The sequence below is a fragment of the Tachypleus tridentatus genome, unplaced genomic scaffold, assembly GCF_004210375.1.
Source record: "Tachypleus tridentatus isolate NWPU-2018 unplaced genomic scaffold, ASM421037v1 Hic_cluster_1, whole genome shotgun sequence".
In the NCBI taxonomy this organism is placed as follows: domain Eukaryota; kingdom Metazoa; phylum Arthropoda; class Merostomata; order Xiphosura; family Limulidae; genus Tachypleus; species Tachypleus tridentatus.
In genome coordinates, this window is record NW_027467777.1 from 28,396,379 (window position 1) to 28,411,603 (window position 15,225).

Genomic DNA, 15,225 nt, shown 5'->3' on the forward strand with positions numbered 1-15,225 from the left:
GAATGTTATTCTTAAAGTGAAAGAACACAACATAAATATCTCACCAAGGATAAAGCTGCCTCTAGTTTTCCTTTTTTCTGTTGTTAACTCACTAGTTTCTTCCATCACAGGAGAGTTCTCATGTTCTTTTCCACGAACACCTCTCTGACTGCTTCCTCTTCGTGTGGGAGACTGCTCTTCTTGTCCTAATATAGAAAGCATACACACCAGTCAGATGTGTATTCAATGACATTATTATGGTAAAAAATAATGGATTCAAGGTCAAAGAAGTTTCATTTGTACAACTGCCATCACAAGTGGTCCACCACACGTTCACAACAACAGTTACCTGGTGGTCTACTGTTTAGTCACCAGTGGTCCACCACACGTACACAACAACAGTTACCTGACAGTCTACTGTTTAGTCACCAGTGGTCCACCACACGTACACAACAACAGTTACCTGACAGTCCACTGTTTAGTCACCAGTGGTCTACACAACAACAGTTACCTGACAGTCTACTGTTTAGTCACCAGTGGTCTACACAACAACAGTTACCTGACAGTCCACTGTTTAGTCACCAGTGGTCTACAGAACAACAGTTACCTGACAGTCCACTGTTTTCACAGTCTGTAAACATGAGTGATTAATATAATAATACAGGTGATTCCAAGTAATTGAACATTATTGTTTTCAGTTGATTCAAAGTTGCTCACTTTGTGTCTTGACTCTTAAACAAACAGAAATTAGCTCTTCCCATTATTTTTATTTAAACAACTGAAGTTTGACATGACAATAACAACTAAGTTGAATGTTGTCAAATTCCATTATTGTATGTAATTTTCCTCACAGACACAATCAAGTATATGCAACAAGGTAAAAAGAACATGGAACTGAACTAAAATTCTGAGCCCAAAATTTTCCCACGACATTGTGAATTTAATAAATAACAAAAACTATAGTAAGACATTATAATATGAGTAGCAATAAAAACAAAAGAAATCCAGCCATGGAAAACAGAGAATTGTTACTACATTTTAATGGTGAGGGTTACTGGTAGTGTAATTATTAATTTAGACATTATCTTAAACAGTGATATATTATAAGGCTAGAATTCTAACTTCATAAAATAACATTTTTACTTATTAAGCTATAATTACTGGTTTTACTTACGACCACTTGCTGTAGATAGTGATGATAAAAGGTTAGGGATATTGTGATTGTGGACGTATTTATCTGCAGAGGTAATGGTTTTGAATAAACATTAAATCATGTAAGACAAGAGTTTCCTTACCAATATGCGAGTACTATTTTACTCCTTTTTACTTTAGTTTTATCTGTGATGTGTGACCATTTTTGGTACTGAAAAACAAACATTATATAGAATCCAAGGTGTGAAGATGTTACTGTTCGAGATAAACTTTCTTCTCTGTAGTTGTTTATATCACTGTATTAGTTTTATAAAAAAGTATACAGATACAATTACTTAAATATTCTGTATATATTTACCCTCTGTCTCAGTTACTTAAAGCTAAAATAATGATAAGTGGTTACATGTTGAAGGCTACCTCTTTGATAGAGAGAAAAAAAACCAAACCCCATTAAATATTTACCCAAGTGTACCCAAAACATTACCTATCAGTAGTAATCTCTTGCTTCGGTCAGAGGTTCGCTTCCCAGGGACTTTGTCTTCCTCAACAACTTTCTTTACGTCTCTACGAAAACCACACCGGCTTTCGCTTCTACGAGATTCATGAGAAGACGATCGTCTGTTTGTCCGAATGTTAGTTTCTTCTTTCTCTACATCCTTAGGATACTGACGAGAACCTCGAAGTTGGCGGGCATGGATTGTAATATTTTTTTCTTCAGGAAAAACCTTCTGTCGGGCACTTGAACGACTTGCTAACTCACGAAGTGACATCTCATCCTCGCTTGAGCCTTCAGAAGTTTCATTCTCCAATACTGAAAAAATATACTTTATAGACAGGTGTCCTTTGAAGATATTTATTAAATAAACAGCTCAAAATTGTATACAACATTTGAATCAAAGCTTTAGGTAGAACAAGCTTCAGTAATAGTCTTTAGTTATCACAAGTTTTAATAAGCAGATGATGAAGAGTTTCAAACATTTTACAATACATCTCAAAAGATTTTAAAGACAGTCTGGGGAGTGGTAAACATATGAGAGTTTCTCTGTGTTGTCACAGGCAGAGCTTGTTTGTTTCAGATGAATGGGGCCAAATGTTATTTTCATTAACAGTTGCTAGAAACTACCATAAACAATCTTCTGTCAATATCTCTTCAAGAGCACACATCATACAAAACTGAAGTGACGGCACTGTATGAGTGTTACAAGGGAAGATTTCCCAGTCAAATATACTGACCATTTTGTTCCTTTCAAAAACGTTTCCAGAAGTGTTTTTGATCCTTTTCATTAATTATGTTTTTCAAACAAAACCTGTTACTAATCACCCATATTTCCTATAAACCTAAAACACAAACTACTTGCTTGAAGAAATTTAAAAAATTATAAAATGTTAATTTTTAATTTACCTTTCTCACAAACCCTGATTAAAATTCGAGAAATGTTCACATCAGTATGTGGTTTGATTCTAATAATGTTCTGTGTTAAGCCTACAAACATATGTAACTTCTTGTCATTTAATCAATCAATGTAATACTGTTACCAGTATTTTAGCTTCAAATTAAAAATGTTTGTCAAACTAATATAAACAATCACAATATTCCTTAATAATCTATTGTGAAAGATACAGCATTGTCTTTTATCCAACTGATGTACAATTATTATACAGTTGTATTATCACACTGACATGTGTGAATTTTAGAAATGTTGATGTGAACTCAATCATTTTCTCTCCACTAAAAATATTTCAAAACAAACAAAATAAAAAATTCAAAACTGTTAATCAAGGTTTCTTTCAGTTTTGTATATAATTTTACTGCCATGTGAAAAATTTTAAAATTCAAAGCCAACAGAGTGCAAATAAAACTAAAAATTAACACAGCTGTTATAATAGTTAGTTAGATATCTTGTTATAAATACTTACAAACAGTGCAAACAAAATGTACAATTAACATTCTCTAAGTGATTGTTTAGACATGACAACTGCATGTTGTGGAGACAAGTGTTGAGGACAATGTTTCGAAAGTTTTCCACCTTTTGTCTTCAAGTCAGTGTGTGTGTAGGTATTTGTCTTTTATAGTACTCTGGTGGATTGCAGAGAGTGTGATATGATTGGTTGGATTATCACTGTTTGTGTTTGGAGGAGAGATTTCCTGTAGATTCAACGTCATCCTATACACTTGTATCTCCACAACAGGCAGTTGCCATCCATTCTACAAAGTTTCATCATAAAAATTAGTATAGCTGTTACAATAGTTAAATATATTCTTACTTATAAATATTTAAATGCAGGGCAAATAAAACCAAAAATTAACATAGCTATTAGATTGATTGATTTATGACACAAAGCAGCTGGACTATCTGTGACACAAACATCCAGTAAAAAAGTTAAAGTAAAAAAGTAAAGTAAAACAAACATAAAACAAAATGTTTACATTTAGTTTACAGCAGTAAGAGAAAAACTACAGTAATACAAGTTGTAAAGGACTTTCTCTAGCCTAACTGTAATTATCATAACTCACCAGGAAGACTAACAGGTAAGTACAAAAACCACTGTCAGTCACCTGAAGTTGGCCTTTCCAGTCCTGGTTCTGAGTTATTTGACATTATGGCCATTTTCCAAAAATAAAGTAATAAAAGTTTTAAAAGACTTGTAGCAAAATTTTAATAATAACTCGCCAGGATTGACTAACAGGTAGTTCGAACAGCAGCGTTAGTCACCTGAAGTTGGCCTTTTCAGTCCTGGTTTCGAGTTATTTGACTTTACGGCCATTTTCTAATTTCAAATCAAACTAGACAGGCTGTGATTCATAAAAGCGAATCACATTAAAAAAGGTCTAATGTATAAATTAAAAAACCTAAATAGCATTAAAAAGATTAATGGCCTTTAAAAAACTAAAAACATTTCCAAGGTGGACAGTGTCACCATCACCAATAACACTGTCTAATGTCATGGACATGGTCCCTACCACCGCAACGAGCACACATCAAGGAACCACGACATGATGTCTTCAAGTGTCCGAATCGCAGACACTGGAAACATTGGAGAGGGTTTGGAATGTATGTCCATACTCTGCAATTAAGATAACCTGCCTTGATGGTGGCAGGTGGACATGGTGATGTAAATGTGAGAATGAGGACATTGGTCGGCACCATAATTCCACCTTTGTAAGTGGATGTACACCTCACTGCAGAAACTCCTTTGGTGGAGAGACCAGCGAGAATCTTTGACTCAGGATGTTCTTCAAATCCCTCTCAACAACAACTCCTTGTAATGAATTCAAAGTAGCATGAGGTGTACCCTCAATAGGTATATCCCCAATTGCATTTGAATGCACGAGGAGTTCACTGTGTTGAGATGTGGATGTTTACATCAATATGTCACCAGATCAAAGCTTCTTTACTGACTTTGGAGAGCCAGCAAGTCCCTCTAGTCTCTTCTGAAAGAAAAAGGGAGACATTTGCCCCAAAGGTTTGTCTGAAAGTGAACCAATATAAGAAAATGAGGTACAACAGGTGGTACAGATGGTGAGGATTACTGCTCAGAATCTTCAAGATGTGGTTGTTTTCACTATTTTATTAAGATTTTTAACTGGATTATCTATAATGAAAAAGGAACATTTCGGTGCCCACTGACCCCACCCACCATGGAGCACTATGAGGGGATGCACTACAGTGTCAAACAAGGACACTGCAGCAATGCCAGTGTTTCGTGTGCACTATACCCAAATACCAGCATCAGATACAATGTACACAACATCTGTTGAGAACATTCAACACTAGTACTTGATTGACACTAGCCCAATCGGACCAGCTTACTGACCCAAGGGGGGCCACCCCAAGGCTGCCTGCCTACAGGAATTCAAGGCCAAAGTGGTGTGTTAGGGTAGGACCCCTCAACCAACAAGATCCTCTCCTTTCCTTCATGGGTCGCCATTCACAACAAACATGTGGGTGGATGTCTAGTTCCCAGAGGAGGTAAACAGAAAGAACAGAACCTTCCATGGGAGGTCCTCACCACGTACAGGACTCCACACAGAGGGGTAACCATTAGAAAAGTAAGTTAAATATATTTTTAGAAATATTTAAATGCAGTGAAAGCAAAACTAAAAATTAACACAGCTGATAGAACAGTTAGTTAAACACCTTCTCATAAATATTTAAATGCAGTGGGAGTAAAACTAAAAATTAACATAGTTGTTAGAACAGTTAGTTAAATACCTTCTCATAAATATTTAAATGCAGTGGGAGTAAAACTAAAAATTAACACAGCTGTTAGAACAATTAGTTAAATACCTTCTTATAAATATTTAAATGCAGTGGGAGTAAAACTAAAAATTAACACAGCTGTTAGAACAGTTAGTTAAATACCTTCTTATAAATATTTAAATGCAGTGGGAGTAAAACTAAAAATTAACACAGCTGTTAGAACAGTTAGTTAAATATCTTATAAATATTAAATGCAGTGGTAGCAAAACTGAAAAAATAGCACATCTGTGATAATATTTAGTTAAATATGATATATGCATTTAAATGCATTACCTTATCAGTTGAGTATGCTCCGTTAATAATATTTTTATCTGTAAACTTAATACCTCATGAGGTTTGGCTAGCTTTGGAGATTTATGTTACTTTTATATCCAAATATTAAGATAATACTGTAAAATGATCTATAATAATAATAAATGTTATTTATATTATATATATGTTTTACCAAGTAAAAATTGTAGTGAACTACTTTTTGTCATCATTCTTCAGACAATTCATTTGGAAAAGAAATATTTGACAATATTAATAAATAGTACTATACCTGACAAGTCAAAATCTTTACTTTTGTTGATGGTGTCAGACAATATTAATAAATACTACTATACCTGACAAGTCAAAATCTTTACTTTTGTTGATGGTGTCATCTCGTCTAAGTCTACAGTGCTTTGGAAAGGCTGGAGATGGGTTATCTTCTTTGTCTTTCTTTTCCTCATGTGACCTTGATGAACTGTGGTCTTCTGAAGCAATCTGTTTGGGATAATCTTCTAGTCCTATACAAGCCTTAATTAGCTCAGCAGCATTTTCTGAGGACTTTCTCTTTGATGGCTTTAAACAAACATTTTCTGTCTGATCATCAAGGATATCAGCTTTGCCACAATCACCTTCATTTGCTTTTACTTCTTCTTCGATGGACTTTTCAGTCTTCGTTATTCCCTCCACGTGTCCTTCATGTTTATCTTGCTCTTTAATTTCTTCAGCGAACTCTTCCTCTTCAGTCTTTATTACTGAATTTATTTCCAAACTTCTATCGACTGTTGGCACTGGTGATGTCCTCATTAATGATATGTGAATTGGACGGACAAGTTCATTATTTTCTGAAGATACAAATGTTCCATTCTCTTTAACTTCAGAAGATATCTCACCAACTGAAATATTAGAATCAAGTTTGTTGGTTGGGGAAATTATTACAGATGAAGAATTACTTTCAGGAACAACAGAGCTGTCTTCTACATTTGCAGGTTTTTCCTTTGTATGATCATTTGTTATTCCTTTTTCTGCTGATGCAGATTTTGTTACTTCTGGAATCTGACTTTGTTTTTGTTCCTCTTCTTGGTGTGATACAGACTCATCTGCAGATAAATGATCAAGTGAAGCATGGTCATATCCTCCTCCCTCGGTGCCAGTAACTGATAGAACGTTTTCTGGTACAATCTCAAACACTTTGGTTTCTATAACCTTGTTTTGACTAGTTGGATTCGACTGACTGTATGTGTAACAATGATCCTCTGAAATACCTCTTGCAGATGTTGACTCCTTAACAGGCAGATCTTCATTCATTTCTACTTCACAAGAACTCTGCAAACCACCACTAGAGGTGAAAGTAATTAAGTTACTTGGATTTTTGGTACCAATCAATTTTTCTCCTGTAGTAGATTCCAACACTGCCATCCTAAGATCTGGCTGTTCTTTTTTAAACTGTTCTGGACTTTTCTCACAGCGTATGGTAGGACTACAATCTTCCAGAGTCTCAACACAAACTGCTGCTTTCAAACATCTTACTTGACCCATCGTCTTTTCCCCTTCACAACCCTTTCCACTCAATTCCAATGGTGCCGAAGACAGGTTAGTAATATTAGCCTTATGAGTTTCCAACAGTGATGAAGCAGCCAGCAGAGAACTGGAAGCTAAACTGCTGGAAGTGCAGATGGTTCCTCTTACGGGGACAATTTTGAAGGAAGGTGATGTACTTGTTACCATCACTGATTTTACAAGCACTTTGTTAACCATTGATGATGAAAGAGATGGTGACACAGACCCTGATGGTTTTATGTGTGAGACTACTAACCTAACTGGTGATGTTGATAGAGAGTTTGTGGCAGTAATACAGGATGTGTTTGGAGAGCCAGAAGTGGAATTTATTAACTCCAGAACTGGCTGACTTGAAGATTTTACAGTCTTAAGAGAAGATCCTGCTGCTGGAAGAGTCACTAGTTTGATCGGAACAGTTTTAGAGGAACTAAAGGGGACAGTGACTCCAGTCATACTATTAGCAGGTGTCAGCAAAGACCGCTGTCCAACTGAAGTGGGAGTATTTTTAAATATTAATGTCAAACGATTCCCAGATGTGTCACAACCACTACTGCTAAGCTTAGATGATGAAACAACAGGTGAGGAAGTGATTACAGTAGAATTTACAGTATTTAAGACTGCCCGTGTTGCCGTGCCTATAGAAACAGAAACTATTTCAGTGATAATGGAATGCTTAGAAGTTTCGCCTTCTTTTTCTGTATGTACAACTTTTTCTGAAGAGCTGGAAGGTACCAAACTACCAGAATGTTTGACAGCTGAGGCAGTAACCATGCGACTAGCAACAAGTTGCAAACTAGATGTTGGCTGAGCCAACAGGTATGTACCTGTTCGACCGTCCTCAACTGTACTAACTGTAGCATCTGGACTGGGTTGTTGTGAAGATGTTAAAACAGGCTTTGAAGAGACTGTGGTGTCAGTAATTTTGTTAGATGTTGGCTGAGTAAATGAGTAAATATCCGTTTGTCTAGCCTCAGCTGTACTAACTGTAGCATCTGGACTGGGTTGTTGTGAAGATTTGAAAACAGGCTGTGAAGAGACTGTGGTGCCAGTAACTTGATTAGATATTGGCAAAACCAATGGATAAATACCCGTTTGTCTAGCCTCAGCTGTACTAACTGTAGCATCTGGACTGGGTTGTTGTGAAGACTTGAAAACAGGCTGTGAAGAGATTGTGGTGTCAGTAACTAGATTAGATGTTGGCAAAACCAATGGATAAATACCCGTTTGTCTAGCCTCAGCTCTACTAACTGTAGCATCTGGACTGGGTTGTTGTGAAGACGTGAAAACAGGCTGCAAAAAGACTGTGGTGTCAGTAACCTCATTAGATGTAGATTGAACCAATGGATAAATACCCGTTTGTCTATCCTCAACTGTACTAATTGTAGCATCTGGACTGGACTGTTGTGAAGCTGTAAAAACAGGTTGTGAAGAGACTGTAGTGTCAGTAACTTGATTAGATGTTGGCTGAGCCAATGGATAAATACCCGTTTGTCTATCCTCAACTGTACTAACTGTAGCATCTGGACTGGACTGTTGTGAATCTGTAAAAACAGGTTGTGAAGAGACTGTGGTGTCAGTAACTTGATCAGATGTTGGCTGAGCCAATGGGTATGTACCCATTTGTCTAGCCTCAACTGTACTAACTGCAACATCTAGACTGGGTTGTCGTGAAGATGTGAAAACAGGTTGTGAAGAGACTGTGCAAGTAATTTGATTAGGTGTTGGCTGAGCCAATGGGTGTGAACCCATTTGTCCAGCCTCAACTGTAGCATCTGGACTGGGCTGCTGTGAAGAGACTGTGGTGTCAGTACCTTGATTAGATGTTGGTTGAGCCAATGGGCATGTTGTACCTGTTTGACCAGCCTCAGCTGTAGCATCTGGACTAGGCTGTTGTGAAGAAACTGTGGTGTCAGTAACTTGATTAGATGTTGGCTGAGCTAATGAGTGTGAACCAATTTGTCCAGCCTCAATTGAAGCATCTGGACTTGGCTGTTGTGAAGAGACTGTGGTGTCAGTAACTTGATTAGGTTTAGCTGAAGAAGCTATTCGTTTCATTGCAACTGTAACAGGATTATGCAACATATGAGAAACAGTTGGATGTGGATTGGATTGAATGAGAACAGCTCGACTGGTTTCAGTCATAACAGAAGTTGACGGAGAACATGTAACAAGTTCTGGAGAAACTGTTGAATGAGAACCAATTGATTTGTGGGAATTAACCAGATTATGCTGAGAAAAGGAAGAAGATAATTCCTGGATAAACTGCTGATCAGCTGGTTGGACAGTGGAAGACTGGGAGACTGGACTATTGCTTGTGCTGGGATTACCCGACGATGAGATATCATCATCAGGTTTAAGATGGATTTTTAGAGGTTGTAATGGTTCTTTTGTCGGTGGTTTTACAGCAATACTCACAATATTATGCACTGAGTCTCTTTCCACTGAATGCTCTGCAATCAATATAAAAACTATTTTAATATCAACATAAAAAAGTCTAAATATTTCACAGCATTTTTTAATATTAATCTCTTATGAATCCTAGCTTAATGTCAAACTAATGAAATAATCCTAGCTTAATGTCAAACTGATGAAATAATCCTAGCTTAATGTCAAACTGATGAAATAATCCTAACTTAATGTCAAACTAATGAAATAATCCTAGCTTAATGTCAAACTGATGAAATAATCCTAGCTTAATGTCAAACTGATGAAATAATCCTAGCTTAATGTCAAACTGATGAAATAATCCTAGCTTAATGTCAAACTGATGAAATAATCCTAGCTTAATGTCAAACTGATGAAATAATCCTAGCTTAATGTCAAACTGATGAAATAATCCTAGCTTAATGTCAAACTGATGAAATAATCCTAGCTTAATGTCAAACTGATTAAATAATCCTAGCTTAATGTCAAAATAATGAAATAATCCTAGCTTAATGTCAAAATAATGAAATAATCCTAGCTTAATGTCAAAATATAGAAATAATCCTAGCTTAATGTCAAAATAATGAAATGGTTCTGTAAAAAATGTTTCAAGAATTTGCTGCTACATTAATATAAACTGTTTTACATCTGTGAGGTGGTGTAAAAAGCAAACTGCTTCTATCATTATCATTGTAAACACTTTAATTAAATTGTTTTAAAAGTTGTAACACAACCTTGCCAATACAGTCATTACTATCTAAACAAAACATACAGATATCTTAAGAAATGTTAAAAACACGTATAAAATTTAATAACAAATAAGACTATTGACTAATAAAAAAAGGTTTTCATTACAATGAAACACAGTTTCAAACTTCTGCAGTTGTGTTGATAACAATAATATTATATAAAATTTCAATATCATTTAAAATCAACTTAATGTACAAGGTGTCCATAAATTATTCACCCCATTATAGGCCTTAAATTCTTTATTATATGAGCTATCTCAAAACAGTTTGTAACAATTAATAACACAACTCAAGAAATGTTTCTCTTTACTTTGCAGAACATCCACGCTAAACATGCTTCTTAATGTTTGGAACAAAATCATCTTCCACCTTAATGTTCTGTGTGCTATCGATGGGGCTTGACTGGAAGTTTACCGAATTCTGGCTTATGAATTTATTGACTGAATTATGTTAGTTTACTTAATAAGAGAAAACGTTTTTGAGTTGTGTTATTAACTGTTGCAAACCGTTTCATGATAGCTCATATAACAGAGAATTTATAAAGGCTTATAATGGGGTGAACAATTTATGGACATCCTGTATATACAACTACATTAGTATAACATTTTATTCAAAAATATTAAAATGTTCTTACAGTAAAGAGAAATATATACAAAATATGAATACCTATAGGTGATCTAACTTTTGTAGAACTTGAATAAATCTCTGCATTGTGACTGGCTTGAATCTCTTGCTGCTTTACAACACACATCTCACCAGTGCTTCTCTCCGTTTCCATGTTCTGAGTTGATAATGACTGCAATTTTGGTACAGGATTTATAAGGTTGGCTTCCTTGTCATTAACATTGGTACATAATGTCTTTGTTGTGTGCTTGGCAGTGTCTTCGTCAATAGAATCCATGCTGGATTCTCCACTGTCATATTCTTCTTTAGTCTCTTCCTTACCATTATTGAGATTGTCAGTATGTTGAGCAGTGAGACAACTTCTTTTGTGCTCTATGGGCATCTGTCGGTTATAAGATCCACAACAAGAAATCTCGTTTCCTTCAGATGCCATGATTAGAGATGCAGACAACAGTGATGTACAATGTCCAGATGATGAGATTAGAGATGAAGGACAATTTCCAGATGTTGTGGTTTGAGACATGGATAATGACAAAGGACAATGTCCAGATGCTGAGGTTAGAGATGTGGATAGTGATGAAGAATGATGTCCAGATGCTGTGGTCAGAGACGTGGATACCAATGAAAGACAATGTCCAGATGCTGTGGTTATAGATGTGGATAACAATGAAGGACAATGTCCAGATGCTGTGGTTAGAGATGTGGATAATGACAAAGGACAATGTATCTGATCCAAGTTAGTAGGTATTGTTAGAGTTTTTAGAGAAGCCATGTTATTCACATAAATTTCACTATCCCTCGTCTGCAGAAGAGAGATATCTAGCCCTTGGTACACATCACTCCGAGAAGGTACAAGTATTGGTAATTCTGTCTTTTCTGCTAGAAACTGAAATTTACTACCAACTGAGCTCACTTTTGACACGTTCCCAACAGAAGGCACTTCTATTAGTTTTGATCGTGGGCTTGTTCCTGTACTACTATCCAGTGTGAGAACTCTAGTCCCTGGAGGAGAGTTTCTCCTAATGTCAACAAATCTTAAACCCTGAACTTTACTGCCACGCTGAATATCATCTAACCTTTCCTGACAATTGGCAGGTCGATGACGGTTGTTTAACAATGAAACAGAACCACTGTGTCGATGAGAGGGCTTTAATAACTTGTTCTGTTTGATATCATCCACTGTTTTGAGATCTTGCTGGTTATCTTGTGGGCAAATGAGCAGTGGCCCATTTATTGGATTTCTTCTGTTCAAAGCATCTACGTGGTTTATGTCAAAATCCCTTGACGTCTGTGCACTGTTGTGGAATTGTGATGACAAGTATGAATAAGAGCTGGGAACTTCCTGTCCAGAAGTACTCAACACATGATATGCATGCCTTGTAATAGCCACTTTCTCATCTTTATCAGTGTGGATTTTACTCTCTTTTTCATACTTCTCTCTCTCATTAAAAGTCACAACTACTGTTTTCTGGTTTTCTTCAATATTATTTATTTGCTGAGTGACCAACTTTGTCTGTACACTACCAATTGAAGATGGTGCATCACATGCTATACTTGATGTTGTCACATCTGGCAAAACTACAGGACGAGACTGATTGCAAACAGCATGAGTCATGGACAAATGCTCTTTATGTGAATGCATATAATCTTCACTTAACTTTGTGATATGCAAAGCCCAATTCCTATCTTTGGATTGAGGTAGGTGCGTGCAGTGTCCTGCAGATGAACTTTTGGATTTCTCTAAAAACCAAAAAGATAAAAGAAAAACACAAGATGTGGAAATCAAAAATATATAAGCAAGGAATTTATATACTACCAAAAGTAGTTTGTAAATACTGTATTAACAAGATGTTCTCTTTTCATTATGATGACACTGGTAACAGCTTAAGGATGTTTTAAACCTACATGTAGATCAACCTACGGACATAATTTGTTACACAGAAACAGCTTCAAGTAAGATATGTCACCATACAAAATAAACTTTTACCACAATTATCATAAAGTTTATGCAGGCATGAGATCCTGGGGGGATGGTAACAAGATTACTCTGTGACTGCATGTTAACTGTAAAAAATCTACGCCCCTGAGTTCATGTTATACTTATGCTTGTATTTCATAGTTTAGTAATATTAAGCAATTAGATTTTCATCAACTATAATTTTTCTTTCTAATTTCACTACATGAAGTTTACTACAAGTGTACATGTGAGGCTACGACACACACACACACACACACACACAAATATATATATATAAAGTACATAATTTTAAGCCAAAAACAAAACACATTAAAAATTAAACAAAATACACTGCATTTTCTAAAAAAAGATCCTAAGGTAGAAGCTATAACAAAGGATTATAAAATGTATCCTAGGTTTTGGAGCAGACTGACGACGTAGGACCCACAATGGGGTGAGGATACACCGTCTATCAGTCTTAACCTCCAATTCAGTAGTCTCACATAATAAATAGAGATAATTGACTTAAAAGGTTATAGTTATAATTAATCATAGGTTGGGATTTACTGTTTCTAATGCAGTCCTTCCTTATCATTTTGTTTACTCATTTAACTGAAATTTAATGTATTTATTTAATTTCACTATAATGTACAAAATACGTTTCACTAACAACTGCTGAAATAAATATTGTAAACAGCAAACACTGGAAGACATCAGCTAGTAAAACGCAATGGGATAAACACCGGGTCGTGTGTGGTCTCATTAAACATACCATAGAAAAAAAACATGGACAGAGAACAATGGTAGACATTAGCTGATAGAATGTGATTGTAGAAACAAGTTTGAGTGATTCATTGGTTTTTTAGATATTTTCTCTCTGAAGACTAAAAATATTAAAACTTCCCAAAAACATTTAATAATTCCTTTTTACTTTTTTTGAAATTACAACAACATGAAGAGGATGAAACAATCAAAATGATAAAGTAATATATTGACTACAGAAAAGATAACAGAATTAGCTGTAGGCTAAAGAACACTGCACAGTAAGCAAATTAAGATATAATTACAAACCAGTTGAAACAGAAAGAATTTTCTAAGAGAGATGAGTCCATTTTTACATACAAGTATAAAGTCTGGACAGAAAGCAGCTGTTAGAAGTATAAACATCAACAATCATTATTACATTCTTACACATAAGCTAAGAGACCAAAAAATGTGAAAAACATAGAGAGAATTAAAATGTTAAACACCAGAAGTAGTGAAGCCAACGATATGTTTCACAAAACAAAACATTTAGATGAGCTACGTGTAAATAAGTGATGGGAAAATAAGAAATGAAAAAGTGACTACTGTTAGTTTCATACTCAATATTAGTAAGTTTTCATAGTCTCTTCAAATTGTCTATAAATCAAACATGACAGTAAATAAAAAATTACTGATTGAATTCATTTTAGCAACATTCAATGTTCAGAATCTGGAAACTTTATAATCCAGCTCTTAATGTTAATGGCTGAATTCCGTTCTTATGTATACACACTTAAACGATTTATTATGTATGTGCACACACCCTTAAAGTTAGTTATTCTTATATATATACACACACACACACTAATTATGAATTATATAAATACACACACACTAAAGATGAGTTATTCTTTATATATATACATACACACTGCTGGCCAAAATCTTAAGGCCAATGAACATAAAGACAAAATATGCATTTTGCACTGTTAGACTCAACCACTTATTTGAGTAGAGCTTCAAGAGTTGACAATAAGAAAACGGAAAATAAAAAACTTCTTTAGCATTTAATAGGGAAAATGCGAACACTATGAAATTAGCCTAAATACCAGCTGGTCAAAAGTTTAAGACCATACAAAAAAGAAGTCCTAAACAGGGTAGGAAATGCCCAACAAGAGGTCTCAGTAGTGAGTTGCACGGTTGTCATTGCAAATAACTTCAAACATTTGCTTTGGCATGGTCCATATAAGTGTTTGCAGAAGGCTGGCTGGAATGTTATGTGGTGAAGATGGCTTCACGAAGATCATGCACTGTTTGAAATTGACGTGCATTTCTATAGACTTCCTTTGCCATCAACCCCAAACATTTTCAATAGGGTCCAGTTAGGACGAACACGCTGGATGGTCCAAAAGAAACACGTTATTCGCCATGAAAAAGTCCTTTGTCCTGCGGGCATTGTGGATTTCAACGTTGTCCTGCTGAAAGACCCAGCCATTTCCACACAAGCAAAAGCCTTCAGTCAATG

General features: G+C 35.5%; 1 protein-coding gene across 1 annotated transcript in view; it reads right to left on the reverse strand.

Moving 5' to 3' along the window:
• The window catches only part of LOC143241924 (uncharacterized), a 46,517-nt gene that overhangs the window by 924 nt on the left and 30,368 nt on the right, over positions 1-15,225 (reverse strand). Inside the window, exons 5-8 of the mRNA XM_076485231.1 lie at positions 11,042-12,739; positions 5,999-9,652; positions 1,616-1,942; positions 45-185 (exon numbers count right to left, since the gene is read on the reverse strand). Of these exons, the coding sequence (XP_076341346.1) occupies positions 45-185; positions 1,616-1,942; positions 5,999-9,652; positions 11,042-12,739 (5,820 nt within the window). The remainder of the gene's footprint in view (positions 1-44; positions 186-1,615; positions 1,943-5,998; positions 9,653-11,041; positions 12,740-15,225) is intronic.